Here is a 27,748-nt window from a genome sequence, read left to right as displayed (position 1 = left end):
TAGTGCACATTTTACTTTTGGAGAAATGGACCCATATGCATCGACTCCAGTGTGTTTCCAATAGCAGTCAACCTACGTTTTAGATTAGATTGTGGTTCCATCTACAAAACATGGAGGTTTTCAAATAGGCATTCCAAGTGATAACCCTAACATCAGAGTTTGTAGAAATCACATTTTTACCCCTATTTATAGTCACATGCTTTTCTTCTTCCCAAATGCCTGCCCTGGCAAAACAGTTTGTGATTTTTCTTTGTTTTTCTTTTGTCTCTTCCCACTGAGTGACAGGGCCCCACATGTTCCCCCATTTTCCATAGATGGGAACATTTCCCAGCTCTTTGATGAAAAATGACTTTTCTTCTCTTCGATCCTTCTGACTTAGGTTTTAAAGGTCCTTTGTGTCCATTATTTATCTCTGAAGTGCACTCTTTTCTTTTCCACAGGGTGCATTATTTTCTAGCAACTCTAAGCTTTCTACTGATCTTCTTTCTGCTTGCTTTTTTCTCAGAAAGTAAGCTCACTTTTCCCCCTGTGGGTTCAGGGGTCCTGGCAGAGGTCATTAAAAGCCATTGATCATGGTCAATGACAGTGATATAGTTAATACCGTCATAAAAGCGCATCAAGGCCCAAAAATTACTCTTTCATCTAATAAAAACAGATTGCCCTGGAGATACTGAGAAGTCCCCAGACCCCAGTAAGGAAACAGAGTGCTCCCAAGTGCCAAATCACACATCCCTTTGCATAGTTGGATGGTAAGGGTAGTTCTCTATTACCAATGTATCACATTAATTTTTCACACGAGCAAATGAAAAGCAATGTGTCCATCTGCAGTAATAGAGGGCACTGAGCACCAGGAGAAAGTAGTTATCAAGTTGGAACTTGACCAGGTTAAGAGAGTTAACATCACAACTCAAGAAAATCGTGCAGTGGTCTCTAGTGCTCACCAAAGGTCATTCCATCTGTTTTTATGTCTCCTCCAGAAAGTAGCTCCACCAGGAGTGCAGTAAGAGGTGGCATTAGGAAGAGATTAACTGGTGCCTCTGTGAAAAAGAGAGATGACTTCAGCTGCATCTCTTCCCTTGAGGCTGACCTGCCCCCAGCAAATATCACCAAACATAGACTTTGAGACATGCAGTCTTCAGTTTAGAGACCCTAGATTAAATACTCTTTCCTATTCTTACAACAAGAGCATAACACTAAAGTCTGCCCCGAATGCATCTTCCTAGTGGCCAAGGTTTGCTCATCGGAAAAGGAATCAGGTAAATCACACCTTCACCTTTAACCCAAAGCCCTGGATTAGACGGAGGATCTCCTCTATTTGATTCACCTGCCTCCAAACAGCCATTCTCCTGTTTTCACGTGTGCTGAATCACCTCTCTCCTACTTCTTCATCTGTGGAGTGGCTTCTATTCCCAGCCCCGCCTCACTGCAGTACCGGAATTTTCTTGCCACCTCCTTGTCCTTAATGAATAAGGAGTTTTCAAAAAGTTAATGAAAATGCATATTATGCAAATGCATACTATGGATTCCAGAAATTTTTGCACCAAAATAAACTTGTCTTTTAATTCCATTTTTCCACAGACTATTTAAAGTGGCCTCATTAGGTGACTGGTTAAAATCTACATTGTACCTAGTTAGCCATATCAGTAGTGGCAGGGGACCCTAATACTGACACTTCCTCCCAATTTGGGGTGTTTCTATCCACGTGGAGGGAGCTCTTTGGGATAACACTCCTGGCACCTCTGGGGCCTTCCTCGTTCATTTCTCAAGGGCAGGACAAGTCATTTGCTTAATTAGCAAGTTTAAGAAGGGACCTGGCAATGCTCAAACTACCTCTGGCTCTTCCCACCCTCTCTCCAGAGTCAGCCCGGCAGACAGAAGCAGAAGCACACATTCTGTTCTGTTCCTTTGGGCTGTCGGTTTTGTGGAAAGACTTGCTTCACAACCCAGGGTCGCCAATTACTAAGCTTGTCCATTTCTTGAGACCAGTGTTATGAAACCTACTTCTTTAAAGAGAGAGAGACTCATTCTCCAATTTAAGCTTTCTCGGTAATAAAGCAATCCTGTTGCCTCCTGGCAGCCTTTTCCTTTTATCTCTTTTTCTCATGGCATTGGGAGCTAAGGTGGAGAACAGGGACATGAGGGTTAGTGACTGTGCCACCTCAAATTCCAATAATAGATGCAAAGAAGACACCCAATTAAAAATATTTTAGAGTCACAGAGGTTTATAGAGTGGAAGGATGAAGAAAAAAATGTTAATGGAAAGGATCTGTCAGAGGATTACACAACTAATTAGCATAATGCCAGGAATTGCAAACTAGTTTCCGAATACCTAGTATAACAGGGAGTGATTAAGATCTCAAACTCTGTATTCAGACTGTTTCTGCTCAAATCAGAACCCTCTAACTTATTAGTCATATGTAAATAAACTAATATTTAGACCCTGTGTCTGTATGTTCCCATTTGTATGACAGTGATGGGAATAACAAGTTCTCATGGGATTATTACTGTAATAATTGAGATAATCCACGCAATTTATTCATCCCAGGCCCTGATGAAATCAGAGAAGACTCCCTAAAATCTACACTAAATTATGGCCCCTTAAAGTTATCCGGGATGCCACATGTGCTACCAGAATTTGGGGTGCCTTACGATTTCACCACAGGCTTATTACTAAATCCCCAATATTAATAAGCCCAAGAGGGTTCTAGACTAATATTTAGAGAATTCTAAATCCCGGCACAGATAAACGAGGCAGCATGGTACGTTTTAAGCTTTTATTTAGGAGAGTGAGAGCTTTATTTAGGGGAGAGAGGTGAATAGGGGTTTATACCAAGCACCAGGAACCAGCCACGTGGATGAACATCTAGGCCAGGAAGCCTAGAGCACATGGCCCGAAGGCCATGCGCCCTGGAGGCGCAGGGCTACAGCAAGCCCTGTCCTGGTAAGAGGCCAGGGAAGAAGAGCCGGCAGGGCCACACCGTGGCCCGGCTTTTAACCCACTTCAAAAGGGGAGTGGTTAATTAACCTGATTGGCTGGTGGGCACCCAGGTGTGGCCAGGTAGGGGAAAGAGGCCACACAGGGGCATGGCAAAGGCAAAAGGTAGGGGCATGAGGCCACACAGGGGCATGGCGAAGGCATGGTCTTCCAGTTCACAAATTGATCAATTTTAACCTGTATGCCTGCCTACTTCATTGACACATAGTAAAAAGACTATAAATATGACTTTCATTGTCCTTGATTGGTAAGGAATCTCTACAGCAATAGAGAAGTAAGAAATTATGTTATTTAGATCCTGTTTATATTAATTTGTGCCAAGAGCTCTAACCCTCACTGTTAGAGACCAGCTGAGGGATGATGCCACATTTGAATTTCACAAGTGTATCTGAATCTCTCCCTGATGTTTTATAGTTTTACAGTAGATATATTAGCCATATTTCCAAGATATAATCAATGGATGGAAACTTATTTGAAATAATGAAAAAATTGCCTTCTCCGTTGAATGATCATTGATTGCAGTATTTCATTAATTCAATTTATTTCTCCTCCACTATGGCCAAGAGTTTCTGCCTCTACACATCTAGCACATGTTACTTTGTAGTTGATACCATCACACTTTTTAAAAACATTGCTGGTTTCTGACTGGGTTTTTCTGTATCACCTTCTATATTCCCTACATCTTCCTTGTGGCAAGGCCCTGTATCTCCTACTATCTCATGGTTTCTAGAGCTCAGGACATTGCTGTAGGCAGAATCTCTTCTCCATGATTATCACTGACTGTGAAAAAAAGATGGTATGGATTTTAGTGTTAAAAATCAGGAAACTAGGGGCGGGCACTGTGGCGTAGCCCTTAAAGCCGCTGCCTGCAGTGCTGGAGTCCCATATGGGTGGCAGTTCGAGTCCTGGATGTTCCACTTCCGATCCAGCTCCCTACTAATGTTCCTAGGAAAGCAGTGGAAGATGGCCTAAGTCCTTGGGTCCCTGCACCTGTGTGGGAGACCTGGGGGAAGCTCCTGGCTCCAAGGCTTCAGATCGGCACAGCTCTGGCCATTGCTGCCATTTAGGGAATGAATCAGTGGGTGGTGGAACTCTCTCTCTCTCTCTTCCCCCCCCCCCCCCCCGCCTCTCTCTCTCTGCCTTTACTTCTCTGTAATTCTGCCTTTCAAGTGAATAAATAAACTAAAAAAAAAAAAAAAAGTCAGGTCTAATTCCATTTGAGTTTGAAGTTGGGTGACTCAGTTTCCATAAATATCCCATGTCAAGTGGAGATACCTCTTGTCTCCCTCACCTTCCTGGCTGTGGTTAGGTAAGATTCAAGTGAGATCATAAATAGGAAAGCTTTTTAGAAATAGAACCCATCTCTAATTCAGATACTGCACTGAGTCTTTCCCGAGTCTGAGTGGGTTTCTTCAAACCTCTGGGGGAAAGCACATCTCTGTTTCTGACTTTACAGAGTCCACTGCAGATTCTGAAAGGCAAAAAGCAAATTGAGCAACTGGTCCCACTGCAGGCTGCAGAGTGGTCTACAGTTGCAACAGCGTATATATTACATGGAAATTTCTTAGAATGCCTTCCCTCTTACTGCATGAGAGAGCCTCACAAAGTTTTTGGGAAAAGAAATTAAAAGATAAGTTTAACTTGGCACAAAAACCTTTGAAATTCATGCATGTAAGGAGATCTTCAAAATGTTCAGAGAAAATGGAGTGAGTGTTATGCAGCAGGTTAAGCTGCCACTTGGAATCCCACATCTCATAATGGAGTGTCTGGTTTCAGTCCTGGTTACTTGGCAATTCAGGTGCAGTTTCCTGCTAATGAGCCTGGGAGGCAGCAGATGATGGCCCAAACAGTTGGGTTCCTGCCACCCATGTAAGAGACCCTGTTGCAGTTCCCAACTCCTGACTTTAGCAGCCATTTGGGGCATGAATCAGCAGATGGAAGATCTCTCTGCCTTTCCAATCAATAAATAAAATCTTTTCTTAAAAAAAATTCACAGAAAATGCACATTATTTAAAAACTATACATGGATTTCAAAAATCTTACACCACAATGAATTTATCTTTTAACTCCATTCCATGAACGTTTCCAGCTCAAAGCCTACTCATTTATCTCAATCCTATGTATTGTTGAAAATCTTTCCAAGAGCACCCTCTTCTATGATCCTTCCTCTGAGAATCAAAAAAATCACAAGAATATTTGCACAAAACCAGTCACACTAGTAGATTAGCATGATTGATTGATTGACTGACTACCAGGAATTAAATTAGTTAAGGTAAAATTCTTGAGAGATTTCTTGAGAATATGTCACTGCTTTGCACTTGGATTATCACTAATAGTTCCATGGTCACACTGAAGACAGGGAAATATTTTTAAGAATCTGCAAAGTTATTTAGTTGAAACTTGAAAATCTGTTCTCGTCTTGCTCGTTTAGCTCTACTTTTGTTCCAAGTGCAATAAGAAGCCCCATGAAGAAGTCATCTGTACAACTGTTGCCACCTATAGGTGACAGATGTAGTATATTAATTTTATTCTAATTCTAATGAAACATAGCAGCTGAAGGAAATGGTGATGTTTTTGGAAGCTGTGTAATTCTCATCAAACACCAGTCTTACATTACAACAACATTGTTGCTGTTCCATAGTTCTTATTTCAGGTGTTCCCCTGAAAGATAATATTGGCTGACATTTATAAAGTACTTTTCCAAGCTGGGTGTTAAGAAATTGAGCTCTGTAGACAGTCTGCCTAGGTCAAAATTTAAACTCCACCATGTCTTTGCCACCAGGACCTTTCCCATGTTACTTCCTCAAGCCTCAGTTACCTGTAAATGGAGACAGAAATGGCACCTGCCCCATAGAATTGATGCGATGATGAAGAAAGATGATCCCTGCAATGTGCTTAGCAGAGTGTCTGCACAGAACAGGCACTTGATTAAATGCTAACTATTATGGCCACAATTAATTTGCAAAGCACCTTCACATACAGTTGCTGTAAACTAGCGTGCACTGGTTTGTCACCATCTGCCACATAATTAACACATTAGTGTTTGACCTCAGTGCCTCCTTATAGTTTAAATTTAAATATTATATGACTTCAAACGTTTAAAATTGTCTGAGATCTGACAACACAATGTAATGCTACTTCACTGTGCTCCTGTGGAGAGACAGGAAAGTAAGCTGTCTTAGAGCTTCCATTTGTAGCTGGTAGGACCACTGGAGAAGACCAGGCCAATGTTTAAGACTTCTGTGCTAGTGGAAACCTCCATTGAGAAACTACTGATGGCTTAGCATTAGACTCAGTCTTTAGTTAGAAAGCCAGGGGTGGGAAGACAGGAGGACATTTTTTAAAAAATGAGTAAAATCAGCTCCTTTGTCCAGAAACTCAGTCAATACAAAGATGGCAACTTGGCATGCATACAGAGATTTTTTTATTGTGATTTTTGTTTTAATATGAAGCAATACTTTAATAACAGGAAATTGTAAATATGAGCAAATGTTGACCTAGATTTGTGTCCTTACCTTTGCAATCAAAAAACCTGGAGCCACTTTTTTGCACAGCAGCAGTAGGGGTGATCTGAGCAGCTGCTACTGCTGTAGACACAGCCCGTGCTCCTGGGCCTATGGTATCCTCACCACTCCTAGCTGCATACTGACCTTAAGGCTGAATGCCCTCTGGGTCCTCTTTTGTCTGTTGCACTGATGTTCTTAGAGTCAGGAAATATTTGTGTCCTCACCGTTCATCAAAACTGTAAAAAGGAAGCCTGGGAAGTCTGTGTTTTTCTTAAAATAGGCAGTTCCTTCATTTCCATAAGCTCCCTGGCCAGTGTACGCCTTTGTTATAATCAGTGGAATAAACACACCTACAGACTGATGCAATGCCTCATAGACAGTGGGCCTCTTCAAAGTAATTAACTCTGTCCTTACCTCCCCCTTCACACAATAGTACTTTTCACTGGTCTTTCTCCAAGACTGCAAGATCTAGGCCAGTCTTGCACAAATTTTAACACGCATCAGAATTTCTCAGTGAGCCTGGTAAAAGCTGATTGCTGAACTTCAAAGTTTCTGCTGTACTGAGTCTGACCGGAATCCAAGAACTTAGCATTTCCTGATTCCTTGATGATGCTGGTGCTACTAGACAAGAGAACACACTCTCAGAACCACTGTTCTAGAATAAGAATCCTGTCTTGTACTTACTGAGTCCCTACTGCTATGTGCCAGGATCCAGAGGCACTTTATTTCTAATACTCACTTCAATCCTGAAATAAATGCTTGTCTTATCACCATGTTATACCTGAAAGCAAGAGAGACTTGTTGCACTCACACAATAGGTGAAAGGGACAAGATGAGCTGCCAACCAGGTCCCGGTGACACTCTGTAGGACACAAGTTGTTATTCAACTGTGTATCTTCAGCATCAAACCTTCCACCTAACTCATGGTAGCTTCTATAGTGTTTGTTGAGTGTATTTGTGATCCACATAGACCAGAAATAGGCAAGAAAAATGCTTGTGGTCCTTGAATGAAATACAAGGGAGAAGACATTCAGGTGAGGAGAAAATTACAATGATGTCCTTTATTTACCTATATTTGGTTAATGTAAGTAAGCAGTTGCTACTCTCTTTATGTATTTTTAATGTTGTGCAATATAATTCTTTGAAAAATGAACACTTAAAAATTGGCATGGCATCAAAACGGGCTCTCCCATGGCATTGTTCCTAATTATGGAGCCACTTTTCTGTAATCAGCCAGGAATCTGTCCCTCAGCTCTCCTCTGGTTTCAAGGTAGCCTTTTGAGATTGAAAATTAGCTCTATGAGCAATGCTCCTGCACGTTAATAATTTAATGAAATGTGTACTAGCTCAAGGATGACTTTCAAATATTCCTATAGAATTGCACCATTTCCCGTAGCAGGGAAACTCTGCCTGCACCTGCTCTTGGGATGCCAAAGCCATCCACTTCCATCTCTCTCTCTCTCTCCTCTTTCTGTTAAATATTTAGCATGGAAAAGTCCATAGGCTTTGACTGTATATGTTTTCCTCCAATAAAAACACAATTTTCCTCACTGCACCTTTCTAAGTCCAACAACCTAAGGATGTGAAGTAGAGTCAGGGTGCAGAATAGGAAGGCATACAATGCTGGTAACAAAATGAAAGACCAAAAAAATAAAAAAGTGGAACAACCTGTCCTTTATTACAAAAGAGTGTGGTTTAATGGAAAGAAGAACATGGAAAGCAGCCAGGCAGACCTTCAGATCTTGTTCTCCACCACCTGCTGGGCAACCTTGGGCAGGTAACTCGGTCACTCTGAGCCTTGCCTTGTTTCACTCATTTTTAAAAATGGCCAGTGACTACAACAATTATAGTTAGGTGGGATAAGTCCTGATGTTCTACTACACAGTAGTTCACAATATTCTGTATTTCAAAGTAACCAGAGAGGGGTTTGAATGTTCTTACCACAAAGAAATAATAAATATTTGAGGTGACAGATGTGCTGAATACCCTGATTTGATCATTACATGATGTATACAGCTACCAAAAGTCACATCGTACCCTGCACATATGTACAATTATGTGTCAGTTAAAATTAAATTTAAAAAATAAGACATGGGATCAAAACACCAAAATTAAATAGTAGTGTTTAACTTGCAGGTTTCTGAAAAGGCTGATATAGATCTATTAAATGTGTTTTACCTGGTGGATCCCTAATAAATAGTATTCTTTTTGTCTCTGATCCTCTGGTCCCTGCCTCTTCCTTATGTTTGGGTGGAATTTTTGCCTGAAAGAAGAAAAGAAGATGACAAATTGTTTAGAGATCTTTCACTGCCATTCTCAGTGTTTTTTGCATCTATTCCTTTCTCTGTCTCTCCTCCAGCCTCACCTTACAAGCCGCTTGAGCAACTGAATGTATTTATGTTTACAGAGTTTACGTATGATAACCATTGAATATGGCTGCAATGTCATATAAAGTCCTAGAGTTTCAGTGATGATAACACACTATAAATATCCCCGTATAAATTGGCATTCCTAGAGCTTTCTGTAAGGCTGGAGGGAAATCACTAACTGCAGACCTATGTACTATGATTTTTAAGTCCTTGGGGCTTTCTGGAGTCTGTACCCAAAAACACAAAGTTCTTTCCTTCAAATCTTAAGTCTTATAGAGGGATAAAGTGCAACATGGCAGTACTTATGGCAAATGCAACATGAGCTTACATTTTATGGCAATTTCAGGGATTTTATGACTTTTTTTTTACCAATTGCTAATCCCTATCCATATTTGGAAAAAATGCAACTAATAGAATACTTAACTAGGAATGCAAGGAGTTTGAAACTTTTAAGAAAAATAAAGTGCTTTACCTAAACAAATTTCAGGTGGATTCATTTAAAATGAAATTAAGTGGCACTTAACTGGTTTGTAAATTGGGATCCATTTATCTCAGTAAAATGATTGAAGCCTTGATTTATCCCTAAAACTAGCTTTATTATTACATTTAATTATACGAGAAGATTGTTAAAGACTGTAGGTTCTCTCTATCCCTTTAAATGGCACTTTATAAGACAATAATTGAATATTGGACAGGATAACTTGATTTTCTAAAGAAATATGTTTCTAATATTTTCCTCTTTTTATTGCAGAAATTGAAACAAGTTGAAGAAACAGAAGATCCTGAGAATAGATTACCTAAAATTTCCCTGGAGTCGTTCAATAAATTTAACAGCAATACTGTGATTTTATTAGAAAAAGAAAAGAATTCAATGAACAAGGTTGAAGGACAAAAAGAAGAGAAAGAAAAAAATGAAGAGGCATCTTTGAGTAGCTCAGATAGGCCTGGGATAGACAACTTGGAATCTTTGAGCGATTCTTTATATGATAGCTTCTCTTCTTGTGCAAGTCAAGGTTCAAACGATGTATAAAGGACTTTTCTTTTTTCCTTAGAACTGGGAATGGAGCACTTTGGAGGTAGAGATGAGGACAGGAAACTTTTGCAACACCAGAGCCCACATTGTCAGGTTCAAGGCAGGCAACACACCAGAGCTTACTTCTCTGCCAGGGAACAAAAGTAGACTCCACTTGTGTTTCAAGAGAATGGAAAGTAAACAGATCCATGATACAGAATTCTTAAATTTGCACATTTTTTGAACACTTGTATAGAAGTTGTAAATTTTGGGGGAAAGAAATTATATTTGTAGCAAAAGAAAAAGAAAAAAAAAAGACAGCAATAAATGGAATCAGTGCCATGCTCTTGAAATGATGTACGAAGTCTTAGAAATTGATGATGATATATATTTTTAAACAATTACAATTAAGGTTGTTGTGAAGTGCATTGTCCTAGTCCTCGGATTGTTAGAGAGGACACTTTGTAAGCCTAACACAGGGCCTGCAGAAGAAAACCAAGGGATCAGTCTGATCTCCATCTCACTGCCTCACTTTGAGAGGAATTTTACTTCTAGTGTAATTTCGAAACTGTTGCCAGAGATTCAGGTAGTAATAACTGTCACCGTGCTTCTACTGCGGAATGAAAAGGGTACTGAAGTGTGGACGCCCCTGGCAAGTGTGACGCTGAGTCAGAAGCACCCCTGATTCTACTTCCAACAGCAGGCTTTGCCTCCCAGCATTTCCTTACATCCACTTCTACTTCGTGCTTCTCTGTATACTTTGTTGATTTTTATCTTCCTGCTCTTTTTCTTAAAATCTGGGCACTATGGAAAGTGTTCACTTTTTAAATAAAATGAATGGTTGGTGCTATGAAAAATTCATACTTTTAATATTCTTTTTTCTACAAAGACTGTTTATATGTAAGGATAAATTCTATTTTAAAGGTTATGTGTATTTTTTCTAGACGTGCACTATTTATAATTGCTTTTGTACAGGAGCTTGTAAACTAGGCATAATAGAAATATTTTTAGGATCTGTATGGTTACTTTAGCACACACTTGTTTCTTTAAAGAGTATTACTGTAAGATCAGTGTTATTCGGTTAATTTGTGCAATTTCGTTATATTGGAGTTTTGGTATCTTAAATGAAAATCTGTAAAATGTCCTTGTCCTTCCTACGGTTAAAAATCCTTTCGGTTTCTTTTCTGAATAAAAATCCTGTCACCATTGCACCCTCTGAGAGTGGAAAAGCACTCGTTTAAGGACTCTGGCCCACTGGGTTATTTGAATCGCGATTCGCACGTGCGCCTGGGATGGAGTCCCCTAAGGAATAAACAAACTAGCCCTTTTCTCCAGAGATAGTAATTCTGCCAGTTGTGTTAAGATCAGAGTCATCGGGCCAGCGAGTAACGGTCAAAGCGTTTCAGTCCCCCCACCCCTGCCCCCAGGGGTTAACCAACTGGAAACGAAAGGAAGATGGAGGGCCGGTGGGGGAGGTTGGGGGCACGAAGGGAGTAGTAGCCCCAGGCAGAGATGGAAGAGCTCTGTGGCGGGCTTGCGAGAAAGTCATTTAAACCCATTTCCAGACTCGCTGCGCTGGCAGGGTGGGAAATAAATGACAGCGCCCCAGCCCGAGACCGCGTCCCCCGAGAGGCGAGGCGGCTGCAGGAGGGGAGGGCGACAAGGGGTGAAGCCGAGGAGGCTGTTTGCACCGAAATGGGCGCTCCCCTGGGATTTTGGAGATTGGGGTGGCAACGTGCGGGACTGGGGGCGGGGGCGCTGGAGTGCTCCGGGCTGGCGAGCGGGCTCCCGCACCACCTGCAGCAAAGCTCGCGAAGAAGGCGAAAACAGCAATGTGGCACCCCCGGAGAACGCAAGGTGGGTGACTGGGGCTTGGGGAGCAGGAGAAGGGGTTGGAGGGGGAGCAGCCAGAGGCCGAGTCGTGGGCACGGATGGCGCCTTTCTAGGGGAGGCGCGGGAGTACACGTAAAAACTCGTGGCTTTCGGAGGGCAGATTGAAACTGCCATCCTTTTAGAGGAAAAGGATGGAAGACTGCAGACCCTGCTCCTCACCCCCGATTTGCCCGTAGTAAAGATCGGGCGGCGGTTGTCGTTGGGGCGGCCCCTCTCCTGGGCTAGGCGACCACGGTGGCTTTGACTCACCCTCCAGCAGTGCGCGCGGGCGGGCGACAGGAAGGAGGCAAGGGCGAGCGCGCCAGGCTGGGCAGGGTCCCCAGCACACCCTCTCCCATCCTGCCACAGCCACAGCCCAAACCTGAAATGAACCTTTCGCCACAGGCTTTTCGCAAGAAGAGGCGGCGAGGCCGCACGGGACACCCCAGGGAGATTACGAGCGTGCAACTTCAGCAGGTGTGCGGCAGCGTGCCCCCTGGCCCGCCAGCCGCCGGGGACACGGGGCCTCAGCCGTGGCAGCGCTCTGGACACTGTTGCTGGGGGTTGTCGGCCGGCCCCGGAGTCGGGGTCGCACGGGGCGCGGGTCCAGCCCAGTGCTTCGCGTTCTTTCCCCACCACTCTGGCCCCCGGGGCGGCGCTCAGCAGGTCCCTGCGGCACCTGCTGCGCCCTCCTGGCGGATTCCCCAGCCTCCGGACTCCCCACCTCCCTTCGGAAAACTATAGACCTCCCCCGCGCCTACCCTGGAGCTCCTTTCTCGGGAACGTGCGAAGGCAGGAGAGGAGGACGGCAGGAGGGGGTGGGGACTTGGGACCGTCCCGGCCTTCCCCGCCCCAACTCGGCAGCCGTCACGTGGTGCCCGGAGCGGGCGGGAGGAAGGGCGGGAGAAGAGGCGAGACTTTTTGGGTGCTGAGGATCGCTAGTAGTTCCTTCAGTCTCAGTCGCCAACTCTGCAAGCGCTGTCCTCGGCCCCGGAGCGCCAGCCAGAGGAGCCGCGCGACCCGCAGCCGGGAGCCCGGCGCGGGCGATGCGGGCACCGCGGGCGGCACCTGCGGCTCCTCACGGCGGCGGCGGCGGCGCGGGCCCCAGCAGCTTCGGCAGCCACAGCCGCTGCGGCCCGGTGAGCCTCAGCCACGGGCGCTGCCTCTAATGAGCCTGCCCGCCCCCGGCCTCGCGGCTCCGGGACGATGTGGGTCCTCGGCATCGCGGCAACTTTTTGCGGATTGTTCTTGCTTCCAGGTAAGAAAGACCAAGAGGCCCGCAGCGCGGCGGGGCATGCACACCCCATCTACCCGGTGGCCCCCTGGCTCCCCGCGCGCCGGTCTCTCCGGCGGGAGAGACCCAGCGGGAGTTCGGCGCTGTCGATCGGTGCCCAGCGGCGCTGGACTGGGAAAGTCTCCAAGTCCCGCGCCACAGGAGGAGGGCGGGGAGCAGCGGATTTGTGGAACTCCGGGATGCAGCTGTTCGGGCTGCGCCGTGGAGAAACCGGGCTGGGGAGGAGCGAGGGTCTGAGCCGTGCTGGCGAGGGGGAAGGGGCGACACTCTGAACCCCTCCAAGTTGCAAGGCGTCTCTGGTACCCCGTGGGAGTGGCGCCGCCGACAGGTGAGCGGCGCGCTGGGCAGCCTACGGTCGGGGCGAGTGAATTCGGGGTCGTGCTGGGAGGGGCGCGCCGGGCCCGGCGTTAGGGCTTTGGGGCGGAGAGAGGGTGTCACCGGCGATGCGATCTAGACAGAAGCTCGGAGATCCGAAGAAGCTACCGGGCTGAAGCGAAGAGAGGAGCAAACGTCTAGTTCTCCCTGTGCAGTTCGCCCACCGACTCCCGACCGAGCTCTGTAGAGCTGGGGAACCTGTCGCCGACTCTCGCCACCGGATGCTCTGAAAACGAGGGCCCGGGGAAAGCAGGCTTCGGCGTCGCGGTCCCGGGTGACAGCGCGGACAATACAGCACTCAGGCACACACACAACACACAAACACGTACACGCACACACACACACATGTGCGCGCGCGCCTCCTCGCACCCACTGCGGCCAGCTCCGCCGCTGCTGGTGTGGTCCGGGAGAGCAGCCACGGACCCCGGGCGGGGGACTTAGGGCACAGAGCTCTTGACATTGCGCGCCTCCTCTCTAGGTTCCCGCGCAGAAGCCACAGCACTTTAAAAATTAAATAAATAAAACTGCGAAGGCGTTTGCGCGAGCAATCATCAATGGTGCCAAAATAGTAATTAAGTAATTTGTAACCAATTAGCAATTAGGCAAACCCTTTGGCACTGACTGAAGCTGACTCGTCTCTGGAACTACTTCGCTCCTCAGCTTGTAAATCGCCCCCGCCCCCGCCCCCTCTGAACTTCTTGGGAAAAGGCTGATGGTGTGTGGAGCTGGGATCCAGGGCTCCTGGGTAGTATTCTGCCTTAGCCGTCGGGACCCCGAGTGCCCGCGCCGCCCCCTGCCGGCTTCAGCCTCATCCAGCCCTAACTATTTGTAGACCCTGGAGTGCGGAGCTCCCCAACGTCCCAAGCGCGGGCAGGGGAGGTTCTCCGGGGCTGGGATGGGCTCTGTGGAGCTGGATCTGAACCGACCTGGTCTGTCTCGCAGGCTTTGCGCTGCAAATCCAGTGCTACCAGTGTGAAGAATTCCAGCTGAACAACGACTGCTCCTCCCCCGAGTTCATCGTAAATTGCACGGTGAACGTCCAAGACATGTGTCAGAAAGAAGTGATGGAGCAAAGCGCCGGTAAGAGCCCTGTGCTGGCCCCTCTGCTCCGTAGCCTGGGACCGGGGTGGGAGTGGGAGGGCCGTTAAATTACCAGAAAAGGGACTGGCTTTGATTGAATGCACGCACAGTGGTTATCGCAGATTTACTTTTACAGTGCTGGGAAAATGAAGAGGTCTAAGTTGCTTTAATCTCATTAGCGTTAATTACCAGGGCTTCTCCCCGAGCGACTTGGGAGGGGACGAGCCTTTAGATCAGTGAGGCTCCTCTTACTCCTTTCACTTCCCTCTGCCGCAAGCCGATCAGAGGGTAGAGAATACACGGATACCCAACTCCAGCTTGGGCATCGACATGAGCCTGTGAGCTACGTCATCCTGAAATATGGAGCAAGTTGAAGTTCCCAGAGGTCAGAGCTTGAAAAATGTGTTTTGTCATAGAGCCTTATCATATTTCTTTGAAGAATGCCATACGCTCTTTATTTAATTTTAGAAGTAATGCTTCAAATTCTAAGCACAAATCGCTAAGATCTTTCAAAGGAAGGTTTTTCACGCCCCACCAGCTGAGCTGCTGGCCGGCTGAGCAGAGGGCCTGGGTATGATGCAAACAAAGGGGTTCTTCTGGGAGCAGACCTCCCTGACTATGGATGACAAAATCTCCCTAGCTCCACACACCAACAGTCTTATCAGAAATCAGACATCCCCTCCCACCCCACCCCCTACAAAGTGTAACTGGAATTTTAGGAGAATGTTTGGAGCTGTTGCTTCAAATCCAAGGTCAAACCCATAAAAAGAGATTTTGCCATTTGAAGGATGTTGAAAGATGGGGAAATAGCCTTTTGTGATGAATGATATTGAATGAACCAAAGTCTTGTTCAGTGAACTGCCTGTAGAGCCCTGTGAAGTCATTGGAACTTGTTATGTGATTCCCTTAATCCAATGGGCAAAGACTAGCAAAGCCACTAGTCTTTAAAGGCAACACCTTTAGAAAGTAGTCACTTCTCCAAGGAGGACCTGGAAATGTCTTGATACTCACCATAGGCGTGTGTTTGTGGTGGGGGAGGGGTGGTATTGCTAGGATGCTCCCTGTGCTCTGATGTGATGTTAGGGAGGCTTTTGGATCTGTTCTTCATAGGGCATGATTGGCCTAGGTGTGAGTCTTCTACCAAAATCTCTCTTAAGGGAAGTCTAAGACATAACTGTTCATAAGAGTAGCTTGTCCAAGAAAAACAGCAAGCATTATTTTGGGATGTGGGATTAGGGTTATTATAAGTATAAAGCAAGACTGAAATTGAGGGATAATGATTGTTCAGTTAAGATCAACATACATAATTTTGACAAGTGATTTCTACTTCTGTTTTTGTTTTGTTTTTGTTTTTGACAAGCAGAGTGGATTGTGAGAGAGAGACAGAGAGAAAGGTCTTCCTTTTTGCCATTGGTTCACCCTCCAATGGCCGCTGCGGACGGCGCATCGTGCTGATCCGAAGCTAGGAGCCAGGTGCTTCTCCTGGTCTCCCATGCGGGTGCAGGGCCCAAGGATTTGGGCCATCCTCCACTGCCTTCCCGGGCCATAGCAGAGAGCTGGCCTGGAAGAGGGGCAACCGGGATAGAATCCGGCGCCCCTACCAGGACTAGAACCTGGTGTGCCGGTGCCGCAAGGCGGAGGATTAGCCTGTGAAGCCATGGCGCCGGCCTCTACTTCTGTTTTCTCTCTGATTTTTCTTGAACAAAAAGAAAGAAAGAAAGAAAGAAAGAAAGAAAGAAAGAAAGAAAGAAAGAAAGAAAGAAAGAAAGAAAGAAAGAAAGAAAGAAAGAAAGAAAGAAAGAAAGAAAGAAAGAAAGAAAGAGAAAGAAAGAAAGAAAAAGAGAGAGAGAAAGAAAGAAAGAAAGAAAGAAAGAAAGAAAGAAAGAAAGAAAGAAAGAAAGAAAGAAAGAATTTCCTACCATTCTACTAGAGCGGTTGCTGTGATTTTAGTTGGAACCACTGTCAGTACTTTATTGTGACTTTCAAATATTTGCAGCTTTCTTCCACAGAGTCATTTAGAGCCAGACAAAGCAAGGCTGTACCATGGGTACATTAAGAATGTCTTCAGCATCCTTGAGGCTATAGCTTGACTGGGTATGCTGGTTCATCACCAGGGATGTGGTTGAGAAATTGATGTGAACTAAATTCCATTCAGAGGAGATCCTTTTTCTAAGAGACCTTTCTTCCCCCCGAAAGTATATCTAAGATGAACATCAGTCACTGCTGGATCAAAGAGCTTTTTATGTTTTTTTTTTTTTAACATGTATTTATTTGAGAGTCAGAATTACAGAGAGAGGGAGAGACAGAAAGAGAGGGGGGTCCTCTATCCAGTGGTTCACTTCCCAAATGACTGCAATGCCCAGAGCTGGACCAATCCAAAGCCAGGAGCTTCTTCTGGGTCTCTCAAATGGGTTCAAGCACTTGGACCATCTTCCACCGCTTCCGTAGGCCATGAGAAGGGAGCTGGATTGGAAATGGAACAGTCAGGACTCAAACCAGAGTCCACATGGGATGCCAGAGCCACAATCAGAGGCTTAACCTACAGTGCCACAGTGCCGTCCGGAAATGCTGTTTTTCCGGTGGCTTCATTCTCTCCTCTAAACCACTCTGAAAATGCAAAGCAGGCATTCTAACCCCCATCCTACCCACTGGAAAGTTTAGCACAGACAATTCAGCACACTTGGCCCAAGGTTGCTCATTTTCTATTAGTGTGATCAAGGTCACCAAACCAGGTCCCTGTGAACACAGGTCATGGGCCAAAAGATGGGGAGACAATGAAGTAATGTGGCGGTATCAATTTTAAAGTTTGAGAAATAGGAACAGTGGAGCAATTCAAAGAAAAATCCCGTTATGGGACAGGATTCACAAAGCATTCTGAGTCTGATTCAGTAGAAACCAACCAAATGTGTTTGTTCCACTGTGCCAGTGGGGTTGATGCTCCCAAAGCACTTCCATTTCAGGTACAGATATATGTTAGAGAGCTATAAATTTGATTTTTGCCAGTAGGTGTGGAGAGTGAGCCTAAAACTTTGATTGTGAAATAACCGTAAGGTCAGCAAGCTCTGAGCATCTGGCTGTTTCCTAGGAGCCTTGCGCGTCATGTCTCATGAAATCTGGTAGTTCCCTTTGCAAAACCTTGTTTCCCTGTGCTGTTGCTGGTCCACATTTAACTCTATTTCATTGTCATCTTCTCCACTCTGGAGAAAGAAAGTAATGCCTGAAAAATAACACCATTAGAAACTGAAGTTAGGGGGCCGGTGCTGTGGCGCAGCAGGTAAAGCCACCACTTGCAGTGCTGGCATCCAGTATGGGCACCGGTTCGAGACTTGGCTGCTCCACTACTGATCCAGCTCTCTGTTATGGCCTGAGAAAGCAGTGGATGGCCCGAATCCTTGGGCCCCTGCATCCACATGGGAAGACTCCGAGGAAGCTCCAGGCTTAAGATCAGTACAGCTCCAGCCGTTTCAGCCAATTGGGAAGTGAGCCAGCTGATGGAAGACCTCTCTCTCTCTCTCTGCCTCTCCTTCTCTTTCTGTGTAACTCTGACTTTCAAATAAATAAATAAATCTTTAAAAATAATTAAAGTCAGAATATATGTCTATATCTGTAGATGATAGATAGGTAGGTAGGTAGATAGATGATAGATGATAGATAGATAATAGATAGATAGATAGATTTTTAGCTTGATCAATACCATGCGGTACTGGGAGTCTTAGCATCCTAGCGCTGGAAGGGTCTCCTGAGTCTCAGTTGAGGGTGCTTACGAGAATCTTCCTGGGAGTTGAACAAATGTTCAACTCCACATGCCTGAGTCCCCACCTTGAAGAAGCCCATTTCATAAGGCTATGGAATTTCTCTCTGGCCATGACTTTTTATAAGTTCCCATGTGATTCTGGGATGCCCTGAGTTGAGCATTGCTGATCAGAACATTTTGTTGTTGTTGTTATTGAGGAAGAAACAAGTTCCAGAAAAGTGAAAAGCTGTTACCAAGAGGTGTTTGCTACTGATAGGTGCTTCCTGGGCCAGCATCTCTGCTGGAATACCACCCACAGTAACTCATATGAAGGAGCCTCCAAAGATTCTTGGAGAATGAGTATTATGAAAAAACTATGCATGGAATTCAACATTTTTCGCATCAAAATAAACATCTTTTAATTCCACTTTCCCATGAATTTTTTGAAACCATTCTTATACAGTAAAATATACTCTCAGGTTTGTCTGAAAAGATAATCCAAGAAAAATTCATGAGAATTTAAGTTAGTTTTAATCATTTTCCCCCAAACCAAGTTCACCTGACAGACTGACGGGACAGGCCATGAAGTGGATGGCAAAAGTATGAGAACCAACTGATAGGATTTTTAAATTCGAGTGTTGTGTAAACTGGTGTTTGTCATAGGCATAGAAAAACCAAGGCATTAAATGGACTAGGGAATTTTAATGAACTAAGCCAGTCTGACATTAAGCAGTAATGAAAGGCATTCTTTTTCCAAAAAAAAAAAAAAACATCAGCGATGCAATATGCCCAGACCTTCAGTTAGTCCTTTCTGGATTAAGTCTGCAAACTCAGCTCTTATGAATTTTAAGGCAGGAACATTTAATTTTCAATTGGGAAGTACATTCAAAATTAACCTTTACCTATCCCCAGAGTGGCATTCCTGTTAGAGGCTTAGATTGTTTTCCGTGGCTGTTTTTCTTGTTGGTCATTTGTGGAATAATAAGGCATGGGCTTGGGGGGATGGGAAGTTTGGTTCAGCTACTCTCATTGTCCTCACTAATTGATATTTAAATGTTTGCATAACTAATGACTTGCTCTCTCCAGCTCCATCCTTAATGAGTTAGTGTCTATTTACCAGCACCCTTAATAATGTTTCTCTTGCTCTTGCTTATTGCTCTCTGAAAATATTTCAGATATTGATTCTCATTTCAGAGTAGAAGCCCCCTCCAATACGAATTTTTAAACCAGGGTATAAAGAATGTGAATTTGCATTTGTTTGACAGTGCAATCTTGTAATTAGAGTTTTTCCTCTTGACTAGATACAGTGAAAGGGGCATAATTTAATTTTTATAGACTAGCCAATTTCTGCCCTTAGTAAAATATAGCTCTGTCAGTGAGCAAAATGTTACAGGTTCTCCTAAACCTTATTTAAAAGTTAAATGAAGTATATTGAGAGAAAGTTCATGGTCTGAATCAGTAACCTAATCGATCTCTTCACCCATCCTTTGCAACATGCATTAATCTATTTGTCTGTTTTGCAATACAAGAGTTACTGATTTACATGCCACATTGCGTCTACATTATGGCTGTATAAGTAATGGCTATTTTCCTTTTGGATTAGGTAGCTGCTCATTAAGTTGGGCAGAGATGGCTCCAGGCCTTGAACAGGTTTATTTTATGCTTTCTTTTCTCATGAGCTAAATAAGAGAAAGAAAGCAAGAGAGGACTAGATGTCCATAAAATAATTGCTGATCCACTCTTAAGAAGAAGTAATAGGAAGTTATCCACAGCCAATGCTTTCTCAAGTCTATGCTCTCTTTAATTTCATCAACATTTAAAAATCATAGGCTCCAGTTTGTCCTTGGGTGCACTTGACAGGAAGGAGGTATTTTTTGTGAATCAGTCTGTATCACAGTTCCTTTGTACCTGAATTCTTTGATTTGAGATGCATGCATGCATCTCAAAAAGCATGCACACAAACACACACACACACACATATATACACACATACATACATATATTTGGAGATACCTCAAAAATTATATATGAACTTCATGGTTTTTTTTTTTTTTTTTTTTTTTTTTTGACAGGCAGAGTGGACAGTGAGAGAGAGACAGAGAGAAAGGTCTTCCTTTTGCCGTTGATTCACCCTCCAATGGCTGCCGCGGTAGGCGCGCTGCGGCCGGCGCACCGCGCTGTTCCGATGGCAGGAGCCAGGTGCTTCTCCTGGTCTCCCATGGGGTGCAGAGCCCAAACACTTGGGCCATCCTCCACTGCACTCCCTGGCCACAGCAGAGAGCTGGCCTGGAAGAGGGGCAACCGGGACAGGATCGGTGCCCCGACCGGGACTAGAACCCGGTGTGCCGGCGCCGCAAGGCGGAGGATTAGCCTGTTGAGCCACGGCGCCGGCCGATGAACTTCATGTTATGAAAAAACTATATAGATGTCATATTTTTGCACTCAAATAAACACAAAATTTTATAAAATTTTTATTTTTTTATTTGAAAGGGAGAGAAACAGAGACAGGGAGCTACCTTCCATCTGCTTCCCAAATGCCCACAATAGCCTACGTTAAGTAGGTTGAAGCTAGGAGCTAGGAACTCATTCCAGGTGTCTCTATGAGAAACAGGGACTAATGTCCCTAAGCCATCACCTCCTGCCTCCCAAGGTGTGCATTAGGAAGATGGAACTGAAAGCTGATCCAGGACTCAAACCCAGGCACCCCAGTGTGGGATACAGGCATCCCTAATGGCATCTGGACCACTGTGCCAAATGCCCACCCCTAAATTTAAATTTTAATTATATTTTTCCACAAACTTTCTCAGGTATCTTCATATGTATGTGTGAGTGCATATATTTTTAGATTTTTGCTTGTATACATTTGCATACAACCACATATGCAATTCTTGTATGAAAAGTGAAATACTGTCTTTCTTTGCCATTGTTCTCATTGGAAATGAGTTAATCCATGCTATGTTATAGGCACAAAGACATTTCCTCTTTTACAGAATGACCATGTTAGGGGCACCAGCCATACCAGTTAATCTTCCTGTGACCCCTCCTGCCTCATAATTCCCGTCCTCCTGCCAGAACTCTCCTGTGACCTACATTTTGAGTATCTCACCTAGCAAACTTTCTTGTTTTAAAGCTTATTTATTGTTTTCATTTATTTAAAAGGCAGAGTGGCAGAGGGAGAGAGAGAGAGAGAGAGAGAGAGAGAGATTGTTCATCTGCTGGTTTACTCCCCATATGCCCATAAGGCCTGAAGCTGGGAACTCTGTCCAGGTCTCCCACATGTGTGGTAGGGACCCAAGTTCTTGAGCCATCATATGCGGTATCCTAGTTTACCCATTAGCAGAAAACTGGATTGGAGGAAGAGGTGGAACTCGATCCCAGGCACCCAACATGAGAGGTGGGCATCCAAAGCCGCTTACGCCGCTGTACCAAACTTACTTTCTCACCCCCTCAACCCTTTTTAGAACCTGTCACATGGCTATGGATTATGCTCACAAATAAAGTGTAAAACAAAAAATCCAAAAATCACCATAGTGTACCTTTGACAAAGGAGACTTCAGCAGGTTAAGAAACTTTTAAAAAGATTCAGATGCCAGGAAAGATATCCTCAACTGTTGACCCTGGCCCTGCTCAAAAGGTTTTCATATCAACCTCAAATTAGGGGTTACCCAGGAGGAGATTCTGGGCAAGGAAAGTCAGTCTCACAGCCTCCTTTCTTCTTGGGATGCTCACAGAGTACCTTGCTCTTCGGGGCAAGACATTTTGCCAGAAGGTTTACTCGCAGGGTTCTCAGCAAGCATCCAGGTCTTTCGTGGGGCAGGCAGGGCTGGCTTGGGAGGAAGGATTGGAGGGAACATCAGATGTCTTTAGTCCCGCGGACTCTCCAGTAAGCTGAGCATTTGTTTATGCTAACTTTCCAGCTGAACAAGCAGCCAGTGCTGACCTCCCGTCTCCATAGATGAAACGCTTGAAGATTGATCCGGCTCTCCCATAACACTAATTCCTCCCACCACGATTTCATGAAAGCTTCCATCATTGATGGTTTTCCTAATGAATTTAAACAGAGAGGCTTCAAAGCTGTTTTTTTTTTTTTTCCCCAGTGAGAATGAAATGAAAGATGAAAACAAAACACACCATTGCCTTTGAACTTCGAAAAGAAAATCCGCTTCCCTTATACACTCCTGAAACCAAATCTGAAACTTCAGTCTCTCTCTCTCCTTCATCTCCTCCTCTCCTCCCGTTACTCCTCTCCTCCCTTCCATAATTCTGGAATGATGACTGACTTTGATGCCAAAGCCCAAAGGTTTCTTAGCACACTGTACAGGGGGACCCAACACCCCAGCCCTTGCTTTGTGCTTGTTCAGTGGGAAGGGTCTTCAGCTGCATTAGCAGGGAGCACCCATGTCCCAGGCTGCCCATGCGTGGTACCTTTGAAGAGGTTACGTAATGTCCCAGGGGCTTATCTTCCTCTCCTGCAAAGTGTGGAAAGAGGCTGCCTATTTTCTTAGGAGATACAGCAGTAGAACAAGAAACGCAATCATCTTAAAGGAATCCATCTGAAACTGGAAGGCTGCCTGGAGTTGCAGGGAGTTGCTCCGTCCCCTTGCTCTCCATACCTGCCTCGGAACGCTGGTCCACACAGTTTAGTGCAAGTTCTTTTGTACACTGTTTCCTCTTTTCTCACATGAGGGAAATCCCAATTTAGCCTTTAACTCCTTACAATAGGGTCCTCATAATCAATCCAGTTTGTCCACAGTAAAGTGATATTCTCATTAGATGTAGCATGAACCTGAGACACAGAGAGGGTCAGCAGTTTGCTTAAGATCACACAGCCAGTGGGAGTGAAATGCAAGTGCCCTTTTCTCAGTCACTATGGTGCCATTTTCCAGTTTATTTAGACAATTTTAATGACAATTTCATCAAGATATTATTCACATACTGTAAAACCCAACCTTTAAACTATACGATTATGTGGTTTTAATATATTCATAGTTTTATAACCATCACTGTTATCTAATTCCAGAAAATTCCATCATTCAGAAAGAAACCTTATAACTTCTCAGTTGCTCTCCATTTCCCCCTCTACCAAGTTCCTGGGAACCACTCATTTACTTTCCATTTGTGTGCAATTCCATATTCTGGATGTCTCAAATAAATAGGATCATATACTATGTGGCCTTTTGCAACTTGCTTCCTTTGCTTAGGATAAAGTTGTGCTTCATCCTGGCCATTTCCCGTGTGCCATAAATCTTTCCTCTTGCTGGTGCAGGAATCTAAAGAGAAAGCTCCAGGTTGATAGGCCCTGACTTATAGAGTGGGGTGGTATGAGATGGGATGGAGTGTGGCGAGTTGTGAACTTACAACTCCATTGGCTAGGGCTGATATAGCAGTTAAGACTCTGCTTAGGACATCTGCATCCAATATCAGAGTGCCTGGGTTCAAGTCCAGGCTCTACTCTTTTTTTTTAACTTTTATCTAACAAATATAAATTTCCAAATTACAGCTTATGGATTACAGTGGCTTTCCCCCCCCCCATAACTTCCCTCCCACCCACAACCCTCCCATCTCCCACTCCCTCTCCCATTCCATTCACATCAAGATTCATTTTCAATTCTCTTTATATACAGAACACCAAGTTAGTATATATTAAGTAAAGACTAACAGTTTGCACCCACACAGACACACAAAGTGTAAAGTACTGTTTGACTACTAGTTATAGCATTAATTCACATTGTACAACACATTAAGGACAGAGATCCTACATGAGGAATAAATGCACAGTGACTCCTGGTGTTGACTTAACAAATTGACACTCTTGTTTATGGCATCAGTAATCACCCTAGGCTCTTGTCATGAGTTGCCAAGGCTATGGAAGCCTTTTGAGTTTGCCGACTCCGATCTTATTTAGATAAGGCCGTAATCAAAGTGGAAATTCTCTCCTCCCTTCAGAGAAAGGTACCTCCTTCTTTGATGGCCCGTTCTTGCCACTGGGATCTCACTCACAGAGATCTTTCATTTAGGTTTTTGTTTGTTTGTTTGTTTGTTTGTTTGCCAGAGTGTCTTGGCTTTCCATGCCTAAAATACTCTCATGGGCTCTTGAGCCAGATCCGAATACCTTAAGGGCTGATTCTGAGGCCAGAGTGCTGTTTAGGACATCTGCCATTCTATGAAGGCTCTACTCTTGATTCCAGCTTCCTGATGATGTGCAGACAGCTGGGTCCCTAAGACTTGGAGACCTGCTTGCCAGCGAACAGCTTTAGGCTGGCCCAGCCCAAGCTTGGCAGCTAGCCATTTGGGGAATAAACAAGTGAATGAGATTCCTCTCTCTCTCTCTCTCTCTCTCTCTCTCTCTCTCTCTCTCTCTCTCTCTCTCATCCTTTCTCCCTCTGTACCTTAGAATTAATTGCTTAAAAAACAACTCCTTTGACTATTAAGTCGGTTTGCTAAATTGAACTAAAAACCTATGCCAAGAGCATATCATTCCAGTGGAAAGAAATTCATGCTCATCATACATGGGCTTTGTGCTGAGCCCTGGACTGTCCATTCATTAAATAGTTCATCTATTTTCCTTTGGGGAGATCTTGAAAGTTTGTGCTGAGACTCCTCAGGCTCACGAATGGACTGTTTCTGCTGCCTAATGCCCTTGTCAGTGATCCCAACAGCCCATCTCCAATCTGACCCCACCCATAGGCCTATGTCCGAGAATCAGACAGTTCCAAGGTGAAAAGAGACCTTGCTCTATCTGGTCCACAGCTTTCATCTGACCAATCCATACCCTGTGGGGACAGAAAGCAGTCTTCTTTCCTGCAATCTTGAGCATCTTCGTCAGTTCACTTCTATTTATTTTCTTGAGTAGATTTCAAGGCACAGCAGATCAAGAAATGTTCTGGAGGAAGACTTTAGTTAAGGAGATCAGATGCTGCCATGGTTTCATCATCTACCATAAATACCTTGTCCATACCTTGTAGTTGTCACCGTGGCAGAAGCAACTATATTGAAGGGGTATCAGGGAGAGTTCCTGTGAGAAGACAAAGTGTTTCCTCCCATGGGCATCCTGTAAGAGACTCTATTGATAATTTAAGGACATCAATCAAATTGGGAATTAATCAGCTTGCAAGTAAACCAAAGAATTATATATGCCAGTAATTCTTTCCCGGCGTAAACTTAGGGTTGTGGCTACACTGTGATTCACAGACACAGTTTTCATAGGCCAGAGCTGTAGGGCATGTTCCCTTATTAATAAATTGCTTCCAATCTTCTGATTGCCTTAATGCTACAAAGCCAAGCAGGAGATGGACCGAATTAAGTGCTTGAGATACCATTGAGGGCTTGTAATAAATTGCTTTTTTAAAAGAATGTGTTAAATAGAGTAAAGCAGCCTTGGCTCAAGCTATTGACTTCAAGGAGTTTATGGCTTTGCAAATCATGAGCAGGATGCAGATGCAAACGTGATAAAGTGTTGTATTATTTTAAGGAAGTTGTGATACTTGGTCCAGTGCATTTCATTTCTCACTGGACATGGACAATAGCTTTTTATGTTTTTCTATTTCTTGGACTTGTTCACGAGTGCAGTGGAATGACTAGACAGTGCCAGAGGCGGGTGGCACCAGGCGCACAGCTCTGCGCCTGCCGTGGTCTGTGCGTGCTGCGCATGGAATGAATGTGAATGTGCAGAGCAGCTGACAATGCCCTCCAAGGAGGCTTGTTCAGAAAGCAACAGTAGGAGCAGGTTTATTGAATAACAGTGGGCAATGGGTTTTATGCACTGTTTTATTGCTTATGCACAATCTTGGGAAGCACTTGGGTCTCTGGCATTTTAAGAGGACCTGATTAGAAGTAGCAAGGGAATGGGCAGGTTGAGTAGTTTTCCACCCACTGAAGACATCTAGACTGGGAGTGCAAAGGGATCTGAACTTCAAAGTGAGGAAGGTGTTCTTTGGAGAGTTTCAAGCCCTTCAGAGGGAAAGGCAGACAAAAGGCGGAGCTGCACCTGAAGACTGATGAATTAACTGACTTTTAATGGAGCTGCACCTGGAGACTGATGCATGCGCTAACTTTCTCTGAAAGGCCCGACAACTTCCTATTTTGCTGTCACTAGCTGATAGAAGAGGAAGAAGGATAAAAGTAAGCTGAAAGCAGGAGTTTTGCATCTGAGTGGGTTAAGATGGACAGACTAAACAGACCCCTGTAAAACCCAGGTCTGTGTGTAAAAGCCAGCCAGGGCCCTGCTCACCCGTGCTGTGTTGGGAAGCATTTCTAGCAATCGGTGCAAGTGATGACAGGAGCAGAACAGGAGGATGTTCTGACAATTTTATACTTCATTAGTGTTCTCCAGCCAGTGGTTTGCTTGGCACCGGATCCTTTCAGTATTTTAGAGTATATTTTCCTATTCAAATGGAACCACAGCTCCATTCACTGGAGACCATTTGTAGTTTTCATATCTATACACAGATTCCTGAAAGGACACTGTTGCCCACTCCTTGCACTCTCTCTCTCTCTCTCTCTTTCTTTTGCTTTCTCTATCTCCTTCCTTGCCTTCTTCCTTCCTCTCTCTGTCTCTCTCATATATACACACACACATACTTCCTCACTGGTAAGTAAATAAATAAATTCATCTAATAAATATTTGCCAAATGAGTCTACTGAAGAAATCGACTTTCAAACTAAAACATATTTATCAGCATTTTAAAATAGTACAGCAGATATGAAGGTTAAATTTTCCCCAGAAGAAGAAAAATACATGGACAATTAGTTCAACATGCCTTTTGTTTTTTAGTTAAGTTACTAGTAGCTGACTAATGCCAGTTAGTTACACTGGCCATTTAAGGAATCACTCTGAAATATATCCACCCCCAAGTTTCTAGTTGGTCAACTTGTTTCCAGGCTGACTGGCATTGCTTTGGAGAGGAGTGTTTTCTTTTAAAAAAAAAAAAAACTTTTATTTAGTAAATATAAATTTCCAAAGTACAGTTTATGGATTACAATGGCTTCCCCCCCCCCCATAACTTCCCTCCAACCTGCACCCCTCCCATATCCCGCTCCCTCTCCCATTCCATTCAGGAGTGTTTTCAGGAAGCATAAATACACCCTTTATAGGACCTGGCACCCAGCTACCTTGGCAGCTAAGCAAGCTGGGGGAACCAGGCCACCACCAGTCAACCCTCTCAGCTGGAACTCTTTCCCCAAGGACATCAGCCCTGGTCAAGAACTCCCTTAGAAAGAAAGAAAATATTTCCACATAGTCATACTCTCCACTCCAAACTTCTGGCCCCAGTCTTCTCCCAGAGAGGAGATGCTAGTTAAAAATGCACATGGAAATACTCCACAAGACACAGACAATTCAGTCTTTTTGGGGGGTTATACTCCTAAACCATTTAGTATTAGGCAAATTAAACCACAGAGGAAAGCAAAAAAAAATAAACAAATAAACCTAAGTCACAAAACAGTATGTTTTTATTACTCTCTGTTTTACCTTTATACTGTTTCACTGGGTTCTATGAATTCAACTAATTATC

General features: G+C 44.3%; 2 protein-coding genes across 8 annotated transcripts in view; both read left to right on the top strand.

The window, feature by feature from the left end:
* NCKAP5 (NCK associated protein 5) overlaps nucleotides 1-11,036 on the top strand; it is a 957,082-nt gene extending 946,046 nt beyond the window's left edge. For all 7 annotated transcript variants that reach the window (XM_062185802.1, XM_062185829.1, XM_062185796.1 and 4 more), the window contains one exon: nucleotides 9,622-11,036. In XM_062185802.1, coding sequence (XP_062041786.1) covers nucleotides 9,622-9,900 — 279 coding nt within the window. In that variant the 3' untranslated portion in view covers nucleotides 9,901-11,036. The remainder of the gene's footprint in view (nucleotides 1-9,621) is intronic.
* Nucleotides 11,037-12,880: 1,844 nt separating this feature from the next.
* The window catches only part of LYPD1 (LY6/PLAUR domain containing 1), a 34,316-nt gene continuing 19,448 nt past the window's right edge, over nucleotides 12,881-27,748 (top strand). The window contains exons 1-2 of the mRNA XM_062185772.1: nucleotides 12,881-13,012; nucleotides 14,366-14,503. Of these exons, the coding sequence (XP_062041756.1) occupies nucleotides 12,961-13,012; nucleotides 14,366-14,503 (190 nt within the window). The 5' untranslated portion in view covers nucleotides 12,881-12,960. The remainder of the gene's footprint in view (nucleotides 13,013-14,365; nucleotides 14,504-27,748) is intronic.

The sequence above is a fragment of the Lepus europaeus genome, chromosome 1 (genome assembly GCF_033115175.1).
Source record: "Lepus europaeus isolate LE1 chromosome 1, mLepTim1.pri, whole genome shotgun sequence".
Classification (NCBI taxonomy): domain Eukaryota; kingdom Metazoa; phylum Chordata; class Mammalia; order Lagomorpha; family Leporidae; genus Lepus; species Lepus europaeus.
This window is presented reverse-complemented; position numbering and strand designations above follow the sequence as displayed.